A 19712-nucleotide genomic window follows, 5' to 3' on the forward strand; every position below is an offset into this window, starting at 1 on the left:
TGACTGGTGCACAATATCCATCTCTACCATCCAATAAGAACGGAGGTGAGCAGTGCTTTTAAAGACACAGCCGCCCTTCAAAGAATCTGCCTCAATGCACTGACAATGTGTAGAGAAATGATAGGATGCCAGCTGTTATACGTCGCCATTTATGGTACTGCACACAAACTGAAATGGGATTAAAAATATATAAGTACTGTAAATACTGTTTGTGTCCTGGTTATTCAATGTTTTCATTAAATAAACTATTTGTTGTGGTTGAATCACTAAAAAAGGTGAAAGTGATGCGCAGTTACTGAAAGCAGATTAGCCTATTCAAGGTGTCACTGTCCAGCTGTGTGGTGCTGAAACAAAGAATCGTTCATACAATTATAACAGTGGCATCCCAAACACCTACAATATAGCATCACGCAAACAGAGCTGAAAACAAAATCTGAATTTTGACACGATGTAGAAATTTGCATCAGAAACAAATATCAGGCGGGTTGAAAGGAAGGAATCATCTTTGCGAACAGAAAATACCGCAGCAACGAAAGCCCACCATAGGGGTCAGGATGTGATGATGAAGATGATTGGGTTAAAATGAAGACATGATGACCATCTCAGTATCTTGTCTGCATTATAAACCGTCAATGATGATTGAAAGAAATGTCGATTTAACATGACAGAGTAATGTCATGAGTTTAAAGCACATGTAGGATAGCTAAGAGCAACGATCATCAGAACGCCAAACACTATAGGCGAACGTAGGTTAAAAAAATAAATAAATAAAATAAATAAATAAATAAATAAATAAAATAAATAAAGATGAGAACAAATGTTTGTGACTGATGACTCGTAGCTTACCTTTAGGACAACGAAAACACCATGTCGTCAGGGGGCAGTTAAATATTATATAGTTAGAAACAAAGGTAGGTCTATGCAACGATATGAAATTACACAGTAGCTCTACTATTGTTTTCTGCTCACCTGCTGGCTCTCAAAGGTCCAGGTGCTGTCGGGTAAAGACGCATCCAGGACACTTATCACCTCCTTAAAGTCAGTGGTGCTGCTGGGCTTAATCAGAGTGAAATCACTGTACTCTGACATTGGAGACATGCAGGACCTGAAGGACTGACTCTGAGACAACATGTCTCCTCCCAGGACCTCCACGTACTTTATAGGTCCATCAGTGTTGAGCTGAATCTGCAGGTTTCTGTTGGGATTCTTGTAATCATCACAGTCGGTCCGTCTCATGCAGCAGCTACCGCTGCTTCTGCTGCTCCTGCTGCATTTAACCGCTAAGATGAGAAAAGTCAACAGAGACAGCACGGACACCGAGGCCAGAGACAGAATCAAATAAAGGGTGATTCTCCCAGTTTTCTTGCTGGGCTCGACCGCTTTCTGTCGGAGGTCTAAGATGGGCTCATGGAGACCGTCCTCCAGAAGGATGGACATCGTGACAGTGGAGGACTGGACCGGTTCCCCGTCGTCCCTGATCTCTATAAGCAGCCTCTGAGAGGAGTCGTCCTGCTCGGACACAGCGCGTTTAGTCCTCACCTCCCCTGTGTACAGATTGACAGTGAACAGAGAGGCGTCTGTGGCCTCCGCCAGTTTGTAGGAGATCCAGGCGTTATGGCCCGAGTCAGCGTCCACGGCCGTCACCTTAGTAACCAGGTGACCCGCTTTAGCGGAGCGGGGCATCCTCTGATGAGAGAGGGAGCCCAGGGCAGCGGAGGAGGGGTAAATAACAGCGGGGGCGTTGTCGTTCTGGTCCAGGATAAAAACATGGACAGTGGCGTTGCTGCTGAGAGATGGAGAGCCATGATCCTTTGCCTGAACCTGAATCCGAAACACCTTCAGTTTCTCATAGTCAAACGAGTGCATGCTGTAGATGCTGCCGTTATCTGAGTTAATGTAAACATACGACGAGGCAGAAACGTCCTGCACTTTAGAGTCCAGTATAGAGTAAGAGATTTTAGCATTTTCACCAAAATCCAGGTCAGAGGCTGATACCGAGTACAGTATAGATCCTGGTAACCCATTCTCTTTTAAATATACATTATATGAGGGCTGAGTGAATACAGGAGGGTTGTCATTCACATCAGTGATACTGACTGGTACAGTTTTCTTACTGGACCGAGGAGGAGAGCCTGAATCAGTGGCTGTTATTTCAATATCATAGTGTGAGGAGCTCTCTCTGTCTAAAGGACCATTTGTAACTAGTGCGTAATTATTCGAAAAAGATGGTTTTAGAGTAAAGGGAGACCCTTTGGGTAGTTGCAATGTCACTTTGCTATTATTACCGGAGTCAGCGTCACGTGCGTTGAGCAGAGCCACCACTGTGCCACTTGGTGCGTCCTCGCGCACTGGCTGCGGTTCAGAAGTGAGAACAATATCTGGAGTGTTATCATTAACATCTACAACATCTATCTGTAGACGACAGTGACTCTCCATTTCAGGAACCCCTTTGTCTTTTGCAGTTATTTCAATTTTGTAAGATGTGGCTCTTTCATAATCTAAGTCTCCTTTCAAATATATTTCGCCTGTTACAGAATTTACCTCAAACACTGATGAAACGGAATCCGGTGTCCGCGAGCCAAAAGAAAATTCAACTTCTCCATTTGGTCCCTCGTCAGCATCAGTTGCTGCCATTTTGACAACAAAAGTATCCTTTGCAATATTCTCTTGTAAGGACACTTTATATATATTTTTTTCAAATACTGGAAAATTATCATTTACATCAAGCACTGTGATTGTGATCTGTGAGGTACCAGACATGACTGGGTTCCCCCCGTCTAATGCGGTCAGTAGCAGCTGATGAACTGCTTTCTTCTCTCTATCAAGAGGCTTCTCTAACACCAACTCGGGGACTGTTTTGCCATCCTCAACCTCCTTCATTTTCAACGTAAAACAGTCGTTTTTAGTCAAGGTGTACGATTTCAACGAATTACTTGCAACATCTGGATCCTCTGCACTCTCCAAAACAAAACGAGCCCCCACTGCTGCCGATTCGGCAATTTTCAAAGACATTTCTTTTGTGTGAAATCTGGGTGAATTATCATTTATATCTTTTATTTCTACCTCAATACGATGCAAATTTAGTGGGTTTTCAAGAACGATCTGCAAAGGCAACACACAGCTGGCGCTTTGTCCACATAAAGCCTCTCTGTCTATTCTGTCATTCACTACCAGCTCGCCCTTCCCCACATCCACACTGAAATACTGCTCACCAGCCTCAGAGGCGACTCGCAGTTTACGATCAAACATATCTGAAAGTCCCAAACCCAGATCTTTGGCTAGATTTCCTACCACAGAGCCCTGTTTCAGTTCCTCTGGGATGCTGTAACGAGTCTGTCCGTCTATTGTAGTCCATAAGAGAAAGAAATGATGCCACCAAAGCGCCTGCCATCTCCAGTCTCGGTATCCCATTCTCTTTGTCATCTCAGTTCCGTTAAAATATGTTATTTCCCATCGAGAAAATCGAAGATAAAAGCCAGTTCCAAGAGAGCATTAACTACTCCCATACACACATATAAAGCATTTTTGTTCATGTCTGAAACTTAAATGAGCGGTGTCGATTTCATCTCCAAGATATAAACGCAGCATCCACCGTCCTCTAGCTCTTTGCATTGTTAACGTTTACGGTGCTGAAGCTGCGAGGGGGAGGGGGTAGATCTCTTTGTACAGTTCTGTATGTGATTGGAGCACAGCTCCCATCACTGGCATCCAATAGTAAAAGGACTGAGCAGTGCATTTAAAGACACAGCTGCGCTCATGAGAGTCAACATAGATGCACTGCTGTGTGTGATATGTGTAAGAAATATCTCATTTCTCGGTTTTAAAATTGTATTGCTGAAACATTATGACTTTCATAAAATCAAACAAAATGTCCATTCACAGAAAAGAATATAAGCGAGCTAATCAAAACCTCGGTCCTTTCTAACAAGGCATGTATGAAAGGTTAAAGTCGTTCTTGAAGCAAGAAATTACTAATTTTGCTAATATTTAAAATGAAAATGTAAAATTTTGCCACTATCATAATACAAAAGCACACGGCCCCTTTTTCATCTATTTAGCCAAATCTTTTTTAGCAAATGCCAATTTCCGAATCAATGAAATTGAGGTGTTGCCGAGTCAAATTAGTCGTTGCGCACTTAATGGGCACCTGACAAAAACGATACCAGAGTGCTCACTGTTTAATTTCATACATATGAAGCTGATAAAAATAGAGTTGAGAAGGCAGGCTTTCATATTTTACCATGGCAAAGGGATCATCAGATGACAATTAAATATCTTGATATGTTTTTTTAAATATAGAAAATTAATAAACATATGCTGGGAACATCAAAATGACCTTTCATCTGCTCACCTGCTGGCTCTCAAAGGTCCAGGTGCTGTCAGGTAAAGACGCATCCAGGACACTGATCACCTCCTTAAAGTCAGTGGTGCTGCTGGGCTTAATGAGTGTGAAATCACTGTACTCTGACATTGGAGACATGCAGGACCTGAAGGACTGACTCTGAGACAACATGTCTCCTCCCAGGACTTCCACGTACTTTATAGGCCCATCAGTGTTTAGCTGAATCTGCAGGTTTCTGTTGGGGTTCTTGTAATCATCACAGTCGGTCCGTCTCATGCAGCAGCTACCGCTGCTTCTGCTGCTCCTGATGCATTTAACCGCTAAGATGAGAAAAGTCAACAGAGACAGCACGGACACCGAGGCCAGAGACAGAATCAAATAAAGGGTGATTCTCCCAGTTTTCTTGTTGGGCTCAGCCGCTTTCTGTCGGAGGTCTAAGATGGGCTCATGGAGACCGTCCTCCAGCATGATGGACACCGTGACGGTGGAGGACTGGACCGGTTCCCCGTCGTCCCTGATCTCTATAAGCAGCCTCTGAGAGGAGTCGTCGTGCTCGGACACAGCGCGTTTAGTCCTCACCTCCCCTGTGTACAGATTGACAGTGAACAGAGAGGCGTCTGTGGCCTCCGCCAGTTTGTAGGAGATCCAGGCGTTATGGCCCGAGTCAGCGTCCACGGCCGTCACCTTAGTAACCAGGTGACCCGCTTTAGCGGAGCGGGGCATCCTCTGATGAGAGAGGGAGCCCAGGGCAGCGGAGGAGGGGTAAATAACAGCGGGGGCGTTGTCGTTCTGGTCCAGGATAAAAACATGGACAGTGGCGTTGCTGCTGAGAGACGGAGAGCCCTGATCTTTTGCCTGAACCTGAATCTGAAACACCTTCAGTTTCTCATAGTCAAACGAGTGCATGCTGTAGATGCTGCCGTTATCTGAGTTAATGTAAACATACGACGAGGCAGAAACGTCCTGCACTTTAGAGTCCAGTATAGAGTAAGAGATTTTAGCATTTTCACCAAAATCCAGGTCAGAGGCTGATACTGAGTACAGTATAGATCCTGGTACCCCATTCTCTTTTAAATATACATTATAGGAGGGCTGAGTGAATACAGGAGGGTTATCATTCACATCGGTGATGCTGACTGGTATAGTTTTCTTACTGGACAGAGGAGGAGAGCCTGAATCAGTGGCTGTTATTTCAATATCATAGTGTGAGGAGCTCTCTCTGTCTAAAGGACCACTAGTAACCAGTGCGTAATTATTAGAAAATGATGGTTTAAGAGTAAAGGGAGACCCCTTCGGAAGCTTTAACACCACTTTACCGTTATCTCCTGAATCAAGGTCTCGGACACTGAGCAAAGCTACTACTGTCCCACCTCGAGAGTCTTCGGGCACAGAAGTGGGTTTTGAAGTCAGCACAATTTCTGGAGCATTATCATTAACGTCTAAGACATCCACCTGCACACTGCAGTGACCTTCCATTTTAGGCAAGCCTTTGTCTCTAGCACTGACGTCTATTCGATATGAAGTTTGATCTTCGTGGTCTAACTGTTGCTTCAAATATATATCTCCAGTTACAGCATCAATATGAAACAATGACAGCACCGATGGTGGTGTGTGTATGCCAAGCGAGTACTCAATTTCTCCATTTGGACCCTCATCTATGTCTGTTGCTTTTGTTGATATTAAAAATGAACCGTTTGCAGTGTTTTCTTGAACAGCAATTTTATAAAAAGCATTTTCGAATAATGGCACATTATCATTAATATCAAGTACAGTTATAGTTATTTTTGAAGTTCCTGACTTGACCGGGTTTCCTCCGTCCATAGCAGTAAGAAATAAATTATGAATCGCTTTTTTCTCTCGGTCTAATGATTTATTTAACACTAATTCGGGTATTTTTCTACCATTTTCAATTTCTTTTACTTTTAAAATAAAGCAATCGTCTTTGCTTAGAGTGTACGACTTTAATCCGTTACTCCCAACATCTGGATCCTCTGCACTCTCTAAGGGAAAACGCACGCCTACAACGGTGGATTCAGCAATTTCTATTACATGATCGCTTTTGAGAAAACTAGGAGCGTTGTCATTTACGTCTCTTATTTCCACTTCTATCCGGTGCAACTGTAACGGATTTTCTATTACAACCTGCAGAGGTAGAACACAGCTGGCGCTTTGTCCACATAAAGCCTCTCTGTCTATTCTGTCATTCACCACCAGCTCGCCCTTCCCCGCATCCACACTGAAATACTGCTCACCAGCCTCAGAGGCGACTCGCAGTTTACGGTCAAAAATATCTGAAAGTCCCAAACCCAGATCTTTGGCTATGTTTCCTACGACAGAGCCCCGCTCCAGTTCCTCTGGGATGCTGTAACGAGTCTGTCCGTCTATTGTAGTCCACAAGAGAAAGAAATGATGCCACCAAAGCGCCTGCCATCTCCAGTCTCGGTATCCCATTCTCTTTGTCATCACCGGTCCGTTACAATAGGACGTTATTTCCCATCGACATATCGTTTAGAACAAAGAGGTGAATGTGAAAATCCATCAACGATAATCTTGTTGTACTCCAAAGATACCAATACTTATGCATCCTGAGCTGTAAATTAAAGACATATTTTTTAATCTGAGTGTTTAAGCGCGTCCTCCTCTCATCTCGGGTTGGAGCATTACACTGGCTACAATGGTGAGGATGGATGGGGGAGGGAGTAGATCTCTTTGTACAACTCCTAATGCTATTGGTGCACAGCATCTAACCTACATCCAATAAGCTCGATACAGAAATGTGTCACAGACCCAGCAGTGCAAGTCAAGAATGTGTGAAATGGCACAATGAGGCGCTTCTTATAATAGTAATTAAATGAAATCGAAGGCGCTCATTAAACATGCGATGCTTTTTTTCCTCTCTTTTCCTGCTTTTTGGTATTCTAACAGTTATTGGAAAGTCATTCATTGCGCGATTTGCATGATTACATTCATGCCGATTTTGCAAGATGTGTCAATATGAAATCCACACCTATATGAAAAACGAAATGACCCTTACAGTACATGCTGAGATTTGAATTAGGTAGTTACAATGATCACTAACACATCCTCAAAAGAAACGTACTTGCTTATATTGCGTGACTGTTTGAATCAAGCAACCAGTCACATAACAGGTGCTGTCATAAAGCCTTATAGCAACTAAAGGCAGTCTAAGTCTTTATAAGCTTTAGCAGAATATAGTTGTAATGCTTAAGCAGGCCTATGTTAAAATGATACATATGGGCTAACATTCATCTACAACAAGTTACCTCAACGTTCTTTCATTTTTATTTTTCACATTCAGGAAGCGGTTTGTGAGGAATACGCAGGTATTTTAGCCATAAATTGATAATTTTCAGAGGCATGAGTGTAGAAAAACACATGACACAAAATGTGTCAGCAAAAACCACAATGCTCTGTTATGTGTCACTTAAAAATTATTCTGGTGACATGAATTTGAGTAGGTGATGCTTTAAAAACTTTGCATGCATCATATCAAATCAAGTACATCGAAGAAAGCCCAGTAATAAGACATGAGAAATTAAAATTAATCTTCAGTGAGAATTTACAGATAAAAGATTTTACTGTCTGCTCACCTGCTGGCTCTCAAAGGTCCAGGTGCTGTCGGGTAAAGACGCATCCAGGACACTGATCACCTCCTTAAAGTCAGTGGTGCTGCTGGGCTTAATGAGTGTGAAATCACTGTACTCTGACATTGGAGACATGCAGGACCTGAAGGACTGACTCTGAGACAACATGTCTCCTCCCAGGACCTCCACGTATTTTATAGGTCCATCAGTGTTGAGCTGAATCTGCAGGTTTCTGTTGGGGTTCTTGTAATCATCACAGTCGGTCCGTCTCATGCAGCAGCTACCGCTGCTTCTGCTGCTCCTGATGCATTTAACCGCTAAGATGAGAAAAGTCAACAGAGACAGCACGGACACCGAGGCCAGAGACAGTATCAAATAAAGGGTGATTCTCCCAGTTTTCTTGCTGGGCTCGGCCGCTTTCTGTCGGAGGTCTAAGATGGGCTCATGGAGGCCGTCCTCCAGAAGGATGGACACCGTGACGGTGGAGGACTGGACCGGTTCCCCGTCGTCCCTGATCTCTATAAGCAGCCTCTGAGAGGAGTCGTCGTGCTCGGACACAGCGCGTTTAGTCCTCACCTCCCCTGTGTACAGATTGACAGTGAACAGAGAGGCGTCTGTGGCCTCCGCCAGTTTGTAGGAGATCCAGGCGTTATGGCCCGAGTCAGCGTCCACGGCCGTCACCTTAGTAACCAGGTGACCCGCTTTAGCGGAGCGGGGCATCCTCTGATGAGAGAGGGAGCCCATGGCAGCGGAGGAGGGGTAAATAACAGCGGGGGCGTTGTCGTTCTGGTCCAGGATAAAAACATGGACAGTGGCGTTGCTGCTGAGAGACGGAGAGCCCTGATCCTTTGCCTGAACCTGAATCTGAAACACCTTCAGTTTCTCATAGTCAAACGAGTGCATGCTGTAGATGCTGCCGTTATCTGAGTTAATGTAAACATACGACGAAGCAGAAACGTCCTGCACTTTAGAGTCCAGTATAGAGTAAGAGATTTTAGCATTTTCACCAAAATCCAGGTCAGAGGCTGATACTGAGTACAGTATAGATCCTGGTACCCCATTCTCTTTTAAATATACATTATAGGAGGGCTGAGTGAATACAGGAGGGTTATCATTCACATCAGTGATGCTGACTGGTATAGTTTTCTTACTGGACAGAGGAAGAGAGCCTGAATCAGTGGCAGTTATCTCGACATTATACTCTGAGAAACTCTCTCTGTCTAAAGGACCACTGGTAACCAGTTCATAATTATTAGAAAATGACGGTTTAAGAGTGAAAGGAGAATGTTTGGGAAGCTGTAGTTTCACTTTACCGTTATTAGCGGAATCGAGGTCTCGCGCACTGATTAAAGCCACAACTGTGCCACTTGGTGCGTCCTCGCGTACTGGACTGGGTTTTGAAGTGAGCACAATTTCTGGAGCATTATCGTTTATGTCCTCTACGTCCAGCTGTAAACGACAGTGACCCTCCATTTCGGGGACGCCTTTGTCTTTAGCAGTTATATCGATAAGATATGATCTATAGCTTTCATAATCTAATATTCCTTTTAATACAATTTCGCCTGTCATGTCGTTGATTTCAAATGTTGATAACACGAAGTCTGGAGTGCGGGACCCGAAAGCATATCTAACTTCACCATTAAGACCATCGTCAGCATCTGTAGCTGTAAGTTTGATAACAAATGTTCCTTTGGTGCTGTTCTCCTTTAAAGAGACTTTGTATTCATTTTCATTGAACACTGGAAAATTGTCGTTATTATCAATTACAGTAATGGTGATCTTACAAGTTCCCGAGGTGACTGGGTTTCCTCCATCTAATGCTGTCAACAGCAGATGATGAAGAGCATTCTTTTCTCGGTCTAATGGCTTTTCTAACACTAATTCAGGGACGGCTTTTCCGTTTTTTGTGTCTTTAAATTTGAGAGAAAAATAATCGTTTTTGCTTAGAGAGTAGGTTTTCAAAGAATTGCTTCCAACATCTGGGTCCTCTGCGCTCTCCAAAGGAAAGCGTTTGCCAAGCGCAACTGATTCTGGTATTTTAAGGTTTATCTCCTGTGTAAGAAAATTAGGTGAATTATCATTTATGTCTCTTATTTCTACTTCAATTCGATGAGACTGCAAAGGATTTTCAACAACTACTTGGAGAGGTAGAACACAGCTGGCGCTTTGTCCACATAAAGCCTCTCTGTCTATTCTGTCATTCACCACCAGCTCGCCCTTCCCCGCATCCACACTGAAATACTGCTCACCAGCCTCAGAGGCGACTCGCAATTTACGATCAAAAATGTCAGATAATCCTAAACCCAGGTCTTTGGCTAGATTTCCTACCACAGAGCCCTGTTTTAGTTCCTCCGGGATGCTGTAACGAGTCTGTCCGTCTATTGTAGTCCACAAGAGAAAGAAATGATGCCACCAAAGAGCCTGCCATCTCCAGTCGCGGTATCCTATTTTCTTTGTCATCCTTGGTCCGTTATAGCACATTAATTCCAAACGAGATCTCATTTATAGCAATACTGAAATCCATGATAGTAGGAAAAACCCCAAAAGAAAAAGTATCACAGTGTCTGAACATGGTTGTAAGCTAAAATGTATATGGTTAAATTTTAGAAAACGCGAGCCCATTGCCGTCTCTTCCCGAGCTCATTGTATTCTAAGTGTTGCAGCGCTGAGGCTGCATGGGGGCAAGGGGGAGATTGCTTTGTACAGTTCTGAATCCTATTGGTGCACAGCATCCATTCCCACCATCCAATGAGAGTGGAACCGATCGAGACTCTTAAAGTGGCAGCATTTGTTCTCCTTCTGTGCTTTCATCTGACTGAACAAGTATCTATGACAGTCAAATAATATGGGGAACCTTGTCATTGACACAAATAAAAAAAATGGAAGAACGCCTGTCAGTCAGCACCCAAAACAATCAAGAGATACAATTAAATTTCGTATCCCAGAAAAATGTGAAAGCATGAGAAATATTGAACAGTTATATACTGTATATAATTGTAAAGAGTAGCCTAAATACATCAACAATGTTGTAACGCTACACGATAGTGGGCGCATTTCACAGTCGCTGTCCGCTGTCATGGTGCTGAATTGTTCAGATGTGTACATGTAACACTAAATTGATACATGCCTTTAACATAGTTATTTTCATTGTTTCTGAAGGCATTTCATACACGTAACTTGGTTTTTCCTACACGGAAATCAGAATTTATAATAGAGATTGCAAAAACGTGTGATGAAAACAATATTTACCAGCCATGGTAGATTGGTGGATTGAAGGATGGATGGATGGGTGGATGGACTTTCATAACAGACTATGATATGATTATTTCTTCTACTAAATAACAAATAGCCATGATCTTTATATTTTCTTCATTAAGATAAATGGCTATTTTCTGCTCACCTGCTGGCTCTCAAAGGTCCAGGTGCTGTCGGGTAAAGACGCATCCAGGACACTGATCACCTCCTTAAAGTCAGTGGTGCTGCTGGGCTTAATCAGAGTGAAATCACTGTACTCTGACATTGGAGACATACAGGACCTGAAGGACTGACTCTGAGACAACATGTCTCCTCCCAGGACCTCCACGTACTTTATAGGTCCATCAGTGTTGAGCTGAATCTGCAGGTTTCTGTTGGGGTTCTTGTAATCATCACAGTCGGTCCGTCTCATGCAGCAGCTACCGCTGCTTCTGCTGCTCCTGATGCATTTAACCGCTAAGATGAGAAAAGTCAACAGAGACAGCACGGACACCGAGGCCAGAGACAGAATCAAATAAAGGGTGATTCTCCCAGTTTTCTTGCTGGGCTCGACCGCTTTCTGTCGGAGGTCTAAGATGGGCTCATGGAGACCGTCCTCCAGAAGGATGGACACCGTGACAGTGGAGGACTGGACCGGTTCCCCGTCGTCCCTGATCTCTATAAGCAGCCTCTGAGAGGAGTCGTCCTGCTCGGACACAGCGCGTTTAGTCCTCACCTCCCCTGTGTACAGATTGACAGTGAACAGAGAGGCGTCTGTGGCCTCCGCCAGTTTGTAGGAGATCCAGGCGTTATGGCCCGAGTCAGCGTCCACGGCCGTCACCTTAGTAACCAGGTGACCCGCTTTAGCGGAGCGGGGCATCCTCTGATGAGAGAGGGAGCCCATGGCAGCGGAGGAGGGGTAAATAACAGCGGGGGCGTTGTCGTTCTGGTCCAGGATAAAAACATGGACAGTGGCGTTGCTGCTGAGAGACGGAGAGCCCTGATCCTTTGCCTGAACCTGAATCTGAAACACCTTCAGTTTCTCATAGTCAAACGAGTGCATACTGTAGATGCTGCCGTTATCTGAGTTAATGTAAACATACGACGAGGCAGAAACGTCCTGCACTTTAGAGTCCAGTATAGAGTAAGAGATTTTAGCATTTTCACCAAAATCCAGGTCAGAGGCTGATACTGAGTACAGTATAGATCCTGGTACCCCATTCTCTTTTAAATATACATTATAGGAGGGCTGAGTGAATACAGGAGGGTTGTCATTCACATCAGTAATGCTGACTGGTATAGTTTTCTTACTGGAAAGAGGAGGAGAGCCTGAATCAGTGGCTGTTATTTCAATATAATATTCGGAAACATTTTCTCTATCTAAAATGCCTCTGGTAACCAGTGCGTAATTTTGTGAGAACGATGGTTTCAGGGCAAATTGCGATTTCTTAGGGAGCTGTAATGTCACTTTACCGTTATCACCGGAGTCTAGGTCTCGGGCACTGAGTAAAGCTACCACGGTGCCATTAGGGGAGTCTTCTCGCACTGGCTTTGGATGAGACGTGAGTATTATTTCTGGGGCATTATCGTTAACATCTAAAACGTCAACATGCACAGTACAGTGCCCTTCCATTCTCGGACTGCCTTTGTCTTTCGCACTTATGTCTATTTCATAATTTGAAGTTGATTCAAAATCTAGTTTTCCTTTAAGAAATATAGTTCCCGATAACTGATCAATATTAAAAACAGAGAGAACAACATCTGATGTGTGCGCTCCAAATGAGTACTCTATTTCTCCGTTTTGACCATCGTCCATATCTGTTGCTTTTGTTTGTACAATCATTGCACCTTCTGCAGTATTTTCATTAATTGATACTTTATACAAGTTTTTCTCAAAAGCTGGAACGTTGTCGTTGATGTCAAGGACTTTGATAGATACTTGAGAGGTTCCTGATCTCACTGGGTTGCCTCCATCTACGGCGGTCAACAAAAGCTTATGAACAGCCTTTTTCTCTCTATCTAAAACCTTTGCTAAAATCAACTCAGGGACTTTCCTTCCACCGGCAACTTCTTTAACTCTAATATTAAAACATTCATCTTTACTGAGAGTGTATGACTTCAGTGAATTACTGCCCACATCTGGGTCTATGGCGCTTTCTAAAGGGAATCGAACACCCACAACTGTCGATTCTGCAATCTCCAATGTGATATCATTTGATGGGAATCTGGGTGAATTATCATTAATGTCTTGTATTTCAACTTCAACACGAAAAAGTTGTAATGGATCTTCAATTACAACCTGCAAAGGCAACACACAGCTGGCGCTTTGTCCACATAAAGCCTCTCTGTCTATTCTGTCATTCACCACCAGCTCGCCCTTCCCCGCATCCACACTGAAATACTGCTCACCAGCCTCAGAGGCGACTCGCAGCTTACGGTCAAAGATCTCAGATAGTCCCAAACCCAGATCTTTGGCTAGATTTCCTACCACAGAGCCCTGTTTTAGTTCCTCTGGGATGCTGTAACGAGTCTGTCCGTGTATTGTAGTCCATAAGAGAAAGAAATGATGCCACCAAAGCGCCTGCCACCTCCAGTCTCGATATCCTATTCTCTTTGTCATCCTTGGTCCGCTATAACACATTAATTCCAATCGACATTGTGTATAGAAAAATCATGAAATCCATCATTGCAGGTAATATTCCCATTGAACATTTATCACAAATTACTGAGCACGGATGTAAACCGAAATATAAAATTTTCATATTGTAAAAAACGAGCTCATTGCTGTCTCTCCTCTTGCTCTTTGCGGTCTAAGTGTTACAGCGCATAGACTGCATGGGGGCAGGGAGTAGATTGCTTTGTACAGTCTTGAATCCTATTGGTGCACAGCATTTATTTCAACCATCCAATGAGAGGGGAACCGATCGAGACTCTTAAAGACGCAGCATCTATTGTGCTTGTGCCCCTTCCCTTTAACCAAAGGCAATTATTACCAGGAAATAGGGACGTCAAAGAATGCAAAGAAAAGACAGATAGGAAATAGACCCGGATAAAGTTACGTCAGATGTAAAAAAAAAAATAAAATAAAAAAAATCACAATCTCCACAGTAGAATGTTTTTTTTTTTTTTTTTTTACATTTTTTTGGGAACGACATTTTTTTTTTGAAAAGATAATCAAGTATAGAAGCAAAGCTCACACGCTCACACAGGTAAATCACAAGCCTGTATAGTGTAAGCATCCCTGTATCCCACTAAGAGTCACTGTCCACGGTCGTGGTGCTGAACTATTCAGGAAAGGCTATGGAAATGTGTGAGACTGTATTAACAGATGTCTTGAACACAGTTGTTTCAAATGTTTCCGAACACAGTCTTGCCAAATATGATTTTAAGAATTTAACCAAACATTGATAGATAGATAGATAGATAAATAGATAGATAGATAGATAAATAGATAGATAGATAGATAGATAGATAGATAGATAGATAGATAGATAGATAGATAGATAGATAGATAGATAGATAGATAGATAGATAGATATGTTGGGACTCAATCATTCAATAGACCAAATGTTTCTTTGCTCCACTGGACAAAGGAATTCACACTCCACAGTTCCTCACCGTTCACACCTGGGGATGACCCTTCCCCCCACGGACCTTACTGGCCAGCCATGGTCAGCGTGTGACATGTGACCCCCAAGGGTGTCACCAAACAAAACCAGTCTTCTAGACCCCTTCTCACTCTTCTTCCCTTCTTGGCTTGCTCTGGAGAACAGCTCCAGCCCTCTTCTCTCGGTTCTTAAAAGGGCAACAAGGCCCCAGCCCAGGTCAGCTCTGTTACCTGAGAAACTAGCTCTCTTGCCGGCCTGCTAACAGCAGCCTGCAAACACTCTTCTCCTCCACAGCAGCGACCTGCTTCGGATTAACTGTGAGTGAACCAAATCCTCTTCAGAATCAGCAGCTACAATACAAGGCCAGCTGATTTTCCAAGCAACAGGAGTCGTAGCAGAGTTAGCATGGAACAGCTAACTCTGTGAGGAGAACAAGGGAGATAACAGCAAGCAACACAGCCAGACAGGACTTTACTCCACCAGGAAGCCTCCCAACTCACTGGACTTTACAAAACACTGGAAAGGACCTCTTTGCTTGTTCCAAGGATTGGGTAACGTTAACGGACTGGGCCTAACCTCTCCCAGCACAGCATAGCACGGCATAGCTAATCAGCAGAAGTCTTAACTTGTTAATGTAATTGTTGATTGATGTCTTGTTGTTGCAATGTTTGCTTAGGTTGTGGTCAGTCATACAGTTAATCGAGTACTCGTATGTTCACACACATAGCAGTACGTCTCAGTCCTAGAACCTGCATGAAGCTAACCTTCCCCCTCTAACCTGGTACCTTTAGATTACATGAGCTAGGCTAACAAAGAAACTCACACCTTCCCTCTCACACACACTAGGTGGTCTCAGCCGCCATTTTAGTAGTTTCTTTGTTTACCGCCATCTTGTGTAGTCTTCTTTGTTCAGGTCATGTGGTCACAGTGACCACTTTGAGTCGGCCATCTTGCCTTTGTCTGTGTCCCCACAGACACACACACACACACACACACACACACACACACACACACACACACACAGACACACACACACGCACACACACACACACACCTGTATACACTAGATTAGACATTGTATTTTACTCTGCTCCATTGTAAATAAATGCCTTTTAAGTATAACTACTGGTGTGTTTAATGTTGCACAAGCGTGAATATTGCCAACCTTTACTCGGTAGAATTCCAATCCTTCAACTGTAACTTACTATTGATTTGGTAATTTGGTTATAGTTAGTAAGCTAATGGTTAATCAGAGTTCCAGATTAATGGTAATAAATTGAGACTAAAACCATATTGGCTATTTTGCCTATTAGTTTAGGCTGGTGCCCCGTGAACTTTAATTCATTTTAAAGTTATTATTTAATATCAATATTTTTAATATTAATATTTTCTTAATTTTTGATAGCCAATAAATTGATAAACAACCGAAATCTAACATATTTGGTGTCCAGCTCATGAGGTAGAGTACTGTTAACATAATGGTGCCCAGGTAGAGCTCAGACCCAACAGATAGATAGATAGATAGATAGAAAAACGTGTGATGAAAACAATATTTTCCAGCCATGGTAGATTGGTGGATGGATGGATGGATGGATGGACTTTCATAACAGACTATGATATAATTATTTCTTGTACTTAACAACAAATAGCCATGATCTTTATATTTTCTTCATTAAGAAGATGGCTGTTTTCTGCTCACCTGCTGACTCTCAAAGGTCCAGGTGCTGTCGGGTAAAGACGCATCGAGGACACTGATCACCTCCTTAAAGTCAGTGGTGCTGCTGGGCTTAATCAAAGTGAAATCACTGTACTCTGACATTGGAGACATGCAGGACCTGAAGGACTGACTCTGAGACAACATGTCTCCTCCCAGGACCTCCACGTACTTTATAGGTCCATCAGTGTTGAGCTGAATCTGCAGGTTTCTGTTGGGATTCTTGTAATCATCACAGTCGGTCCGTCTCATGCAGCAGCTACCGCTGCCTCTGCTGCTCCTGATGCATTTAACCGCTAAGATGAGAAAAGTCAACAGAGACAGCACGGACACCGAGGCCAGAGACAGAATCAAATAAAGGGTGATTCTCCCAGTTTTCTTGCTGGGCTCAGTCGCTTTCTGTCGGAGGTCCAAGATGGGCTCATGGAGACCGTCCTCCAGAAGGATGGACACCGTGACGGTAGAGGACTGGACCGGTTCCCCGTCATCCCTGATCTCTATAAGCAGCCTCTGAGAGGAGTCGTCCTGCTCGGACACAGCACGTTTAGTCCTCACCTCCCCTGTGTACAGATTGACAGTGAACAGAGAGGCGTCTGTGGCCTCCGCCAGTTTGTAGGAGATCCAGGCGTTATGGCCCGAGTCAGCGTCCACGGCCGTCACCTTAGTAACCAGGTGACCCGCTTTAGCGGAGCGGGGCATCCTCTGATGAGAGAGGGAGCCCAGGGCAGCGGAGGAGGGGTAAATAACAGCGGGGGCGTTGTCGTTCTGGTCCAGGATAAAAACATGGACAGTGGCGTTGCTGCTGAGAGACGGAGAGCCCTGATCCTTTGCCTGCACCTGAATCTGAAACACCTTCAGTTTCTCATAGTCAAACGAGTGCATGCTGTAGATGCTGCCGTTATCTGAGTTAATGTAAACATACGACGAGGCAGAAACGTCCTGCACTTTAGAGTTCAGTATAGAGTAAGAGATTTTAGCATTTTCACCAAAATCCAGATCAGAGGCTGATACTGAGTACAAAATCTTCCCAGGAGGATGGTTCTCTTTTACATAAACGACATAAGAAGACTGGAAGAAAACAGGTGGGTTGTCATTTACATCTAATAATTCAACTAATATTATTTTTTCACTCGATAAAGGGGGTTTTCCAGAATCAGTGGCACTTATCTTGACATTATAATGGCCATTTTTTTCACGGTCAAGTGGCCCATTCGTCACCAATGAATAATGGTTAGAAACCGATGGATTTAACTTGAAAGGGTATTTGGAAGACACGGTCAATGTAACCTTGCCATTGTCACCTGAATCTGGGTCTTTTGCACTAATTAATGCAATAACTGTTCCAATTGCAGAATCCTCTGGAACAGGTGTTGTTAAAGACGTCACTATTATTTCAGGAACATTGTCATTAATGTCAACTATTTTAATTTCGACGCTACAATGCCCGTCCATTTTAGGGTTGCCTTTGTCTCTAGCAATTATGTCAAATCTGTGTAAAGAATTTGTTTCATGGTCTAAAATATCCTTGACAACAATATATCCAGTAGAAGGTTCAATGTCAAATAATGATAAAATTTGATCCGTAGTTTGCTCAGCAAAGAAATATTCAATTTCTCCATTTAGTCCTTCGTCTGCATCTGTAGCTTTAACTTGCAATATTTCAGTTCCAGGTGTTGCCTTTTCGCTGATATTAGCTTCATACACCTGTCTATCAAATTGTGGCGCATTGTCATTGTTGTCAAGTACTATAACTTTAATTTCAGATGTCCCTGAGCGCACCGGATCTCCGCCATCTACAGCGGTGAGGATAAGATCATGTACAGGCAGCTTTTCTCGATCAAGAGGTTTTTCGAGAACCAGTTCAGGGATTTTTCTTCCGTCCTTGTGGTTTTTTACAGTCAACTTGAAATTGTCGTTTTTGCTTATGAGGTATGAGCGTACAGAATTAGTGCCAACATCGGGATCCTGTGCACTTTCTAGAGGAAATCGCGCGCCTGGATTTACCAGCTCTGCAATTTTCAACAGTTTCTCTTTAGTAAGAAAACTAGGAGAATTATCGTTTGTATCCCGTATTTCAATTTCGACTCTATGCAGCTGTAGGGGGTTATCTATAACCAGCTCCAAAGGCAACAAACATGACGGTCTTTGTCCGCACAGTTCCTCCCTGTCTATCCTGTCACTCACCACCAGTTCCCCCTTCCCCAAGTCCACACTAAAATACTGCTTACCAGCTTCCGAGGTTATCCGTAATTTACGTCGATACAGTTCAGATACAACCAAACCCAAATCTTTGGCTAGATTTCCTACCACAGTGCCCTGTTTCACTTCCTCCGGGATGCTGTAGCGAGTCTGTCCGTCTATTGTAGTCCACAATAGGAAGAAGTGATGCCACCACAAAAAAACCTGCCATGCAGGCAGTTTTTTCCACATTATTCCTCGTTCCATAAATCCCATATCTTTTCAATCCAATCCCAACTTCTTAAATGATTAATTAGAGAAGGTCTATAATCCAATGTAAATGTGTCTACATACATAACAGTGACAGTCATGCTTTGTGTCTGCATATCCTTCCCCTCCTGTGCAGAGCATTGAATGGTTACGACGCTGAATCTACTCGGTGAGACGGAGTAGATCTCTTTGTACAGCTCTGGATGCTATTGGTGGACAAAATATTCCTACTTCCACCAATCATGGCATCAGTGAACATCTACACAGCAGTGACGTAAAAGTATGATCCACAGAAAAAAATATTCCGTTTTCCTTGACTCTGTTACATGAGCTGTCATTAGCTACTACTCATTAGACTCCCCTTCATCATAAAACGGTTTTAAAATTTATATTTTAGGACAATAAATGTAATATAATTAGATACTACTCACCTAACAATCTCCGGATTACCCACAACGCTTTTAAAAATGTATATCTAAAGACTATAAATATAGATACAAAATCATAAATACTACTTATTTAACATTAAATAGTCTACTACCCATTTAACAGTTTCCCCATCACCTATAACTGATTTTAAATGCATTTAAGAATTTACTGTAAATATAAATATGATGACTATTAAATGCACTAATTATATATAAGAGCTTTAGATAATAGATGACTGAAGTGCAGTGTCTTGCATATAACTGAAAGACTATGACTACTCATATAATTCTTTGTCTTAATCCATCTGTCCTCTTGCATCTATCTACCTGCAT

At 43.0% G+C, this 19712-nt stretch overlaps 3 protein-coding genes across 46 annotated transcripts in view; all 3 read right to left on the reverse strand.

Moving 5' to 3' along the window:
- Window positions 1-19712, reverse strand: part of LOC130173281 (protocadherin gamma-C5-like) — a 281937-nt gene that overhangs the window by 27917 nt on the left and 234308 nt on the right. The window contains exon 1 of one of the 43 annotated variants that reach the window (XM_056382374.1): window positions 4352-6999. The exons of 41 other annotated variants lie outside the window; for them this stretch is intronic. In XM_056382374.1, coding sequence (XP_056238349.1) covers window positions 4352-6805 — 2454 coding nt within the window. In that variant the 5' untranslated portion in view covers window positions 6806-6999. Of the gene's footprint in view, window positions 1-969; window positions 3592-4351; window positions 7000-19712 lie in introns of those variants that run through there. One more of the 43 variants, XM_056382375.1, reaches the window with a different exon arrangement.
- LOC130173289 (protocadherin gamma-C5-like) lies at window positions 7939-11151 on the reverse strand. The gene has a single exon (XM_056382428.1). The coding sequence runs from the start codon at window positions 10447-10449 to the stop codon at window positions 7939-7941; it is 2511 nt and encodes an 836-aa protein (XP_056238403.1). The 5' UTR covers window positions 10450-11151.
- On the reverse strand, window positions 11171-19029 carry LOC130173290 (protocadherin gamma-C5-like). Of its 2 annotated transcripts, XM_056382431.1 has the most exons (2): window positions 18732-19029; window positions 11174-11922 (listed from the first exon to the last, which is right to left on the reverse strand). In XM_056382431.1, exons 1-2 carry the CDS (start codon window positions 18955-18957, stop codon window positions 11333-11335), a joined length of 816 nt encoding a protein of 271 aa, XP_056238406.1. In that variant the 5' UTR covers window positions 18958-19029; the 3' UTR covers window positions 11174-11332. The 2 variants fall into 2 exon arrangements, with proteins under 2 accessions (XP_056238404.1, XP_056238406.1); XM_056382429.1 differs by lacking the exon at window positions 18732-19029 and having other exon boundaries at window positions 11171-16482.

The sequence above is a fragment of the Seriola aureovittata genome, chromosome 8 (assembly GCF_021018895.1).
Source record: "Seriola aureovittata isolate HTS-2021-v1 ecotype China chromosome 8, ASM2101889v1, whole genome shotgun sequence".
NCBI lineage: Eukaryota > Metazoa > Chordata > Actinopteri > Carangiformes > Carangidae > Seriola > Seriola aureovittata.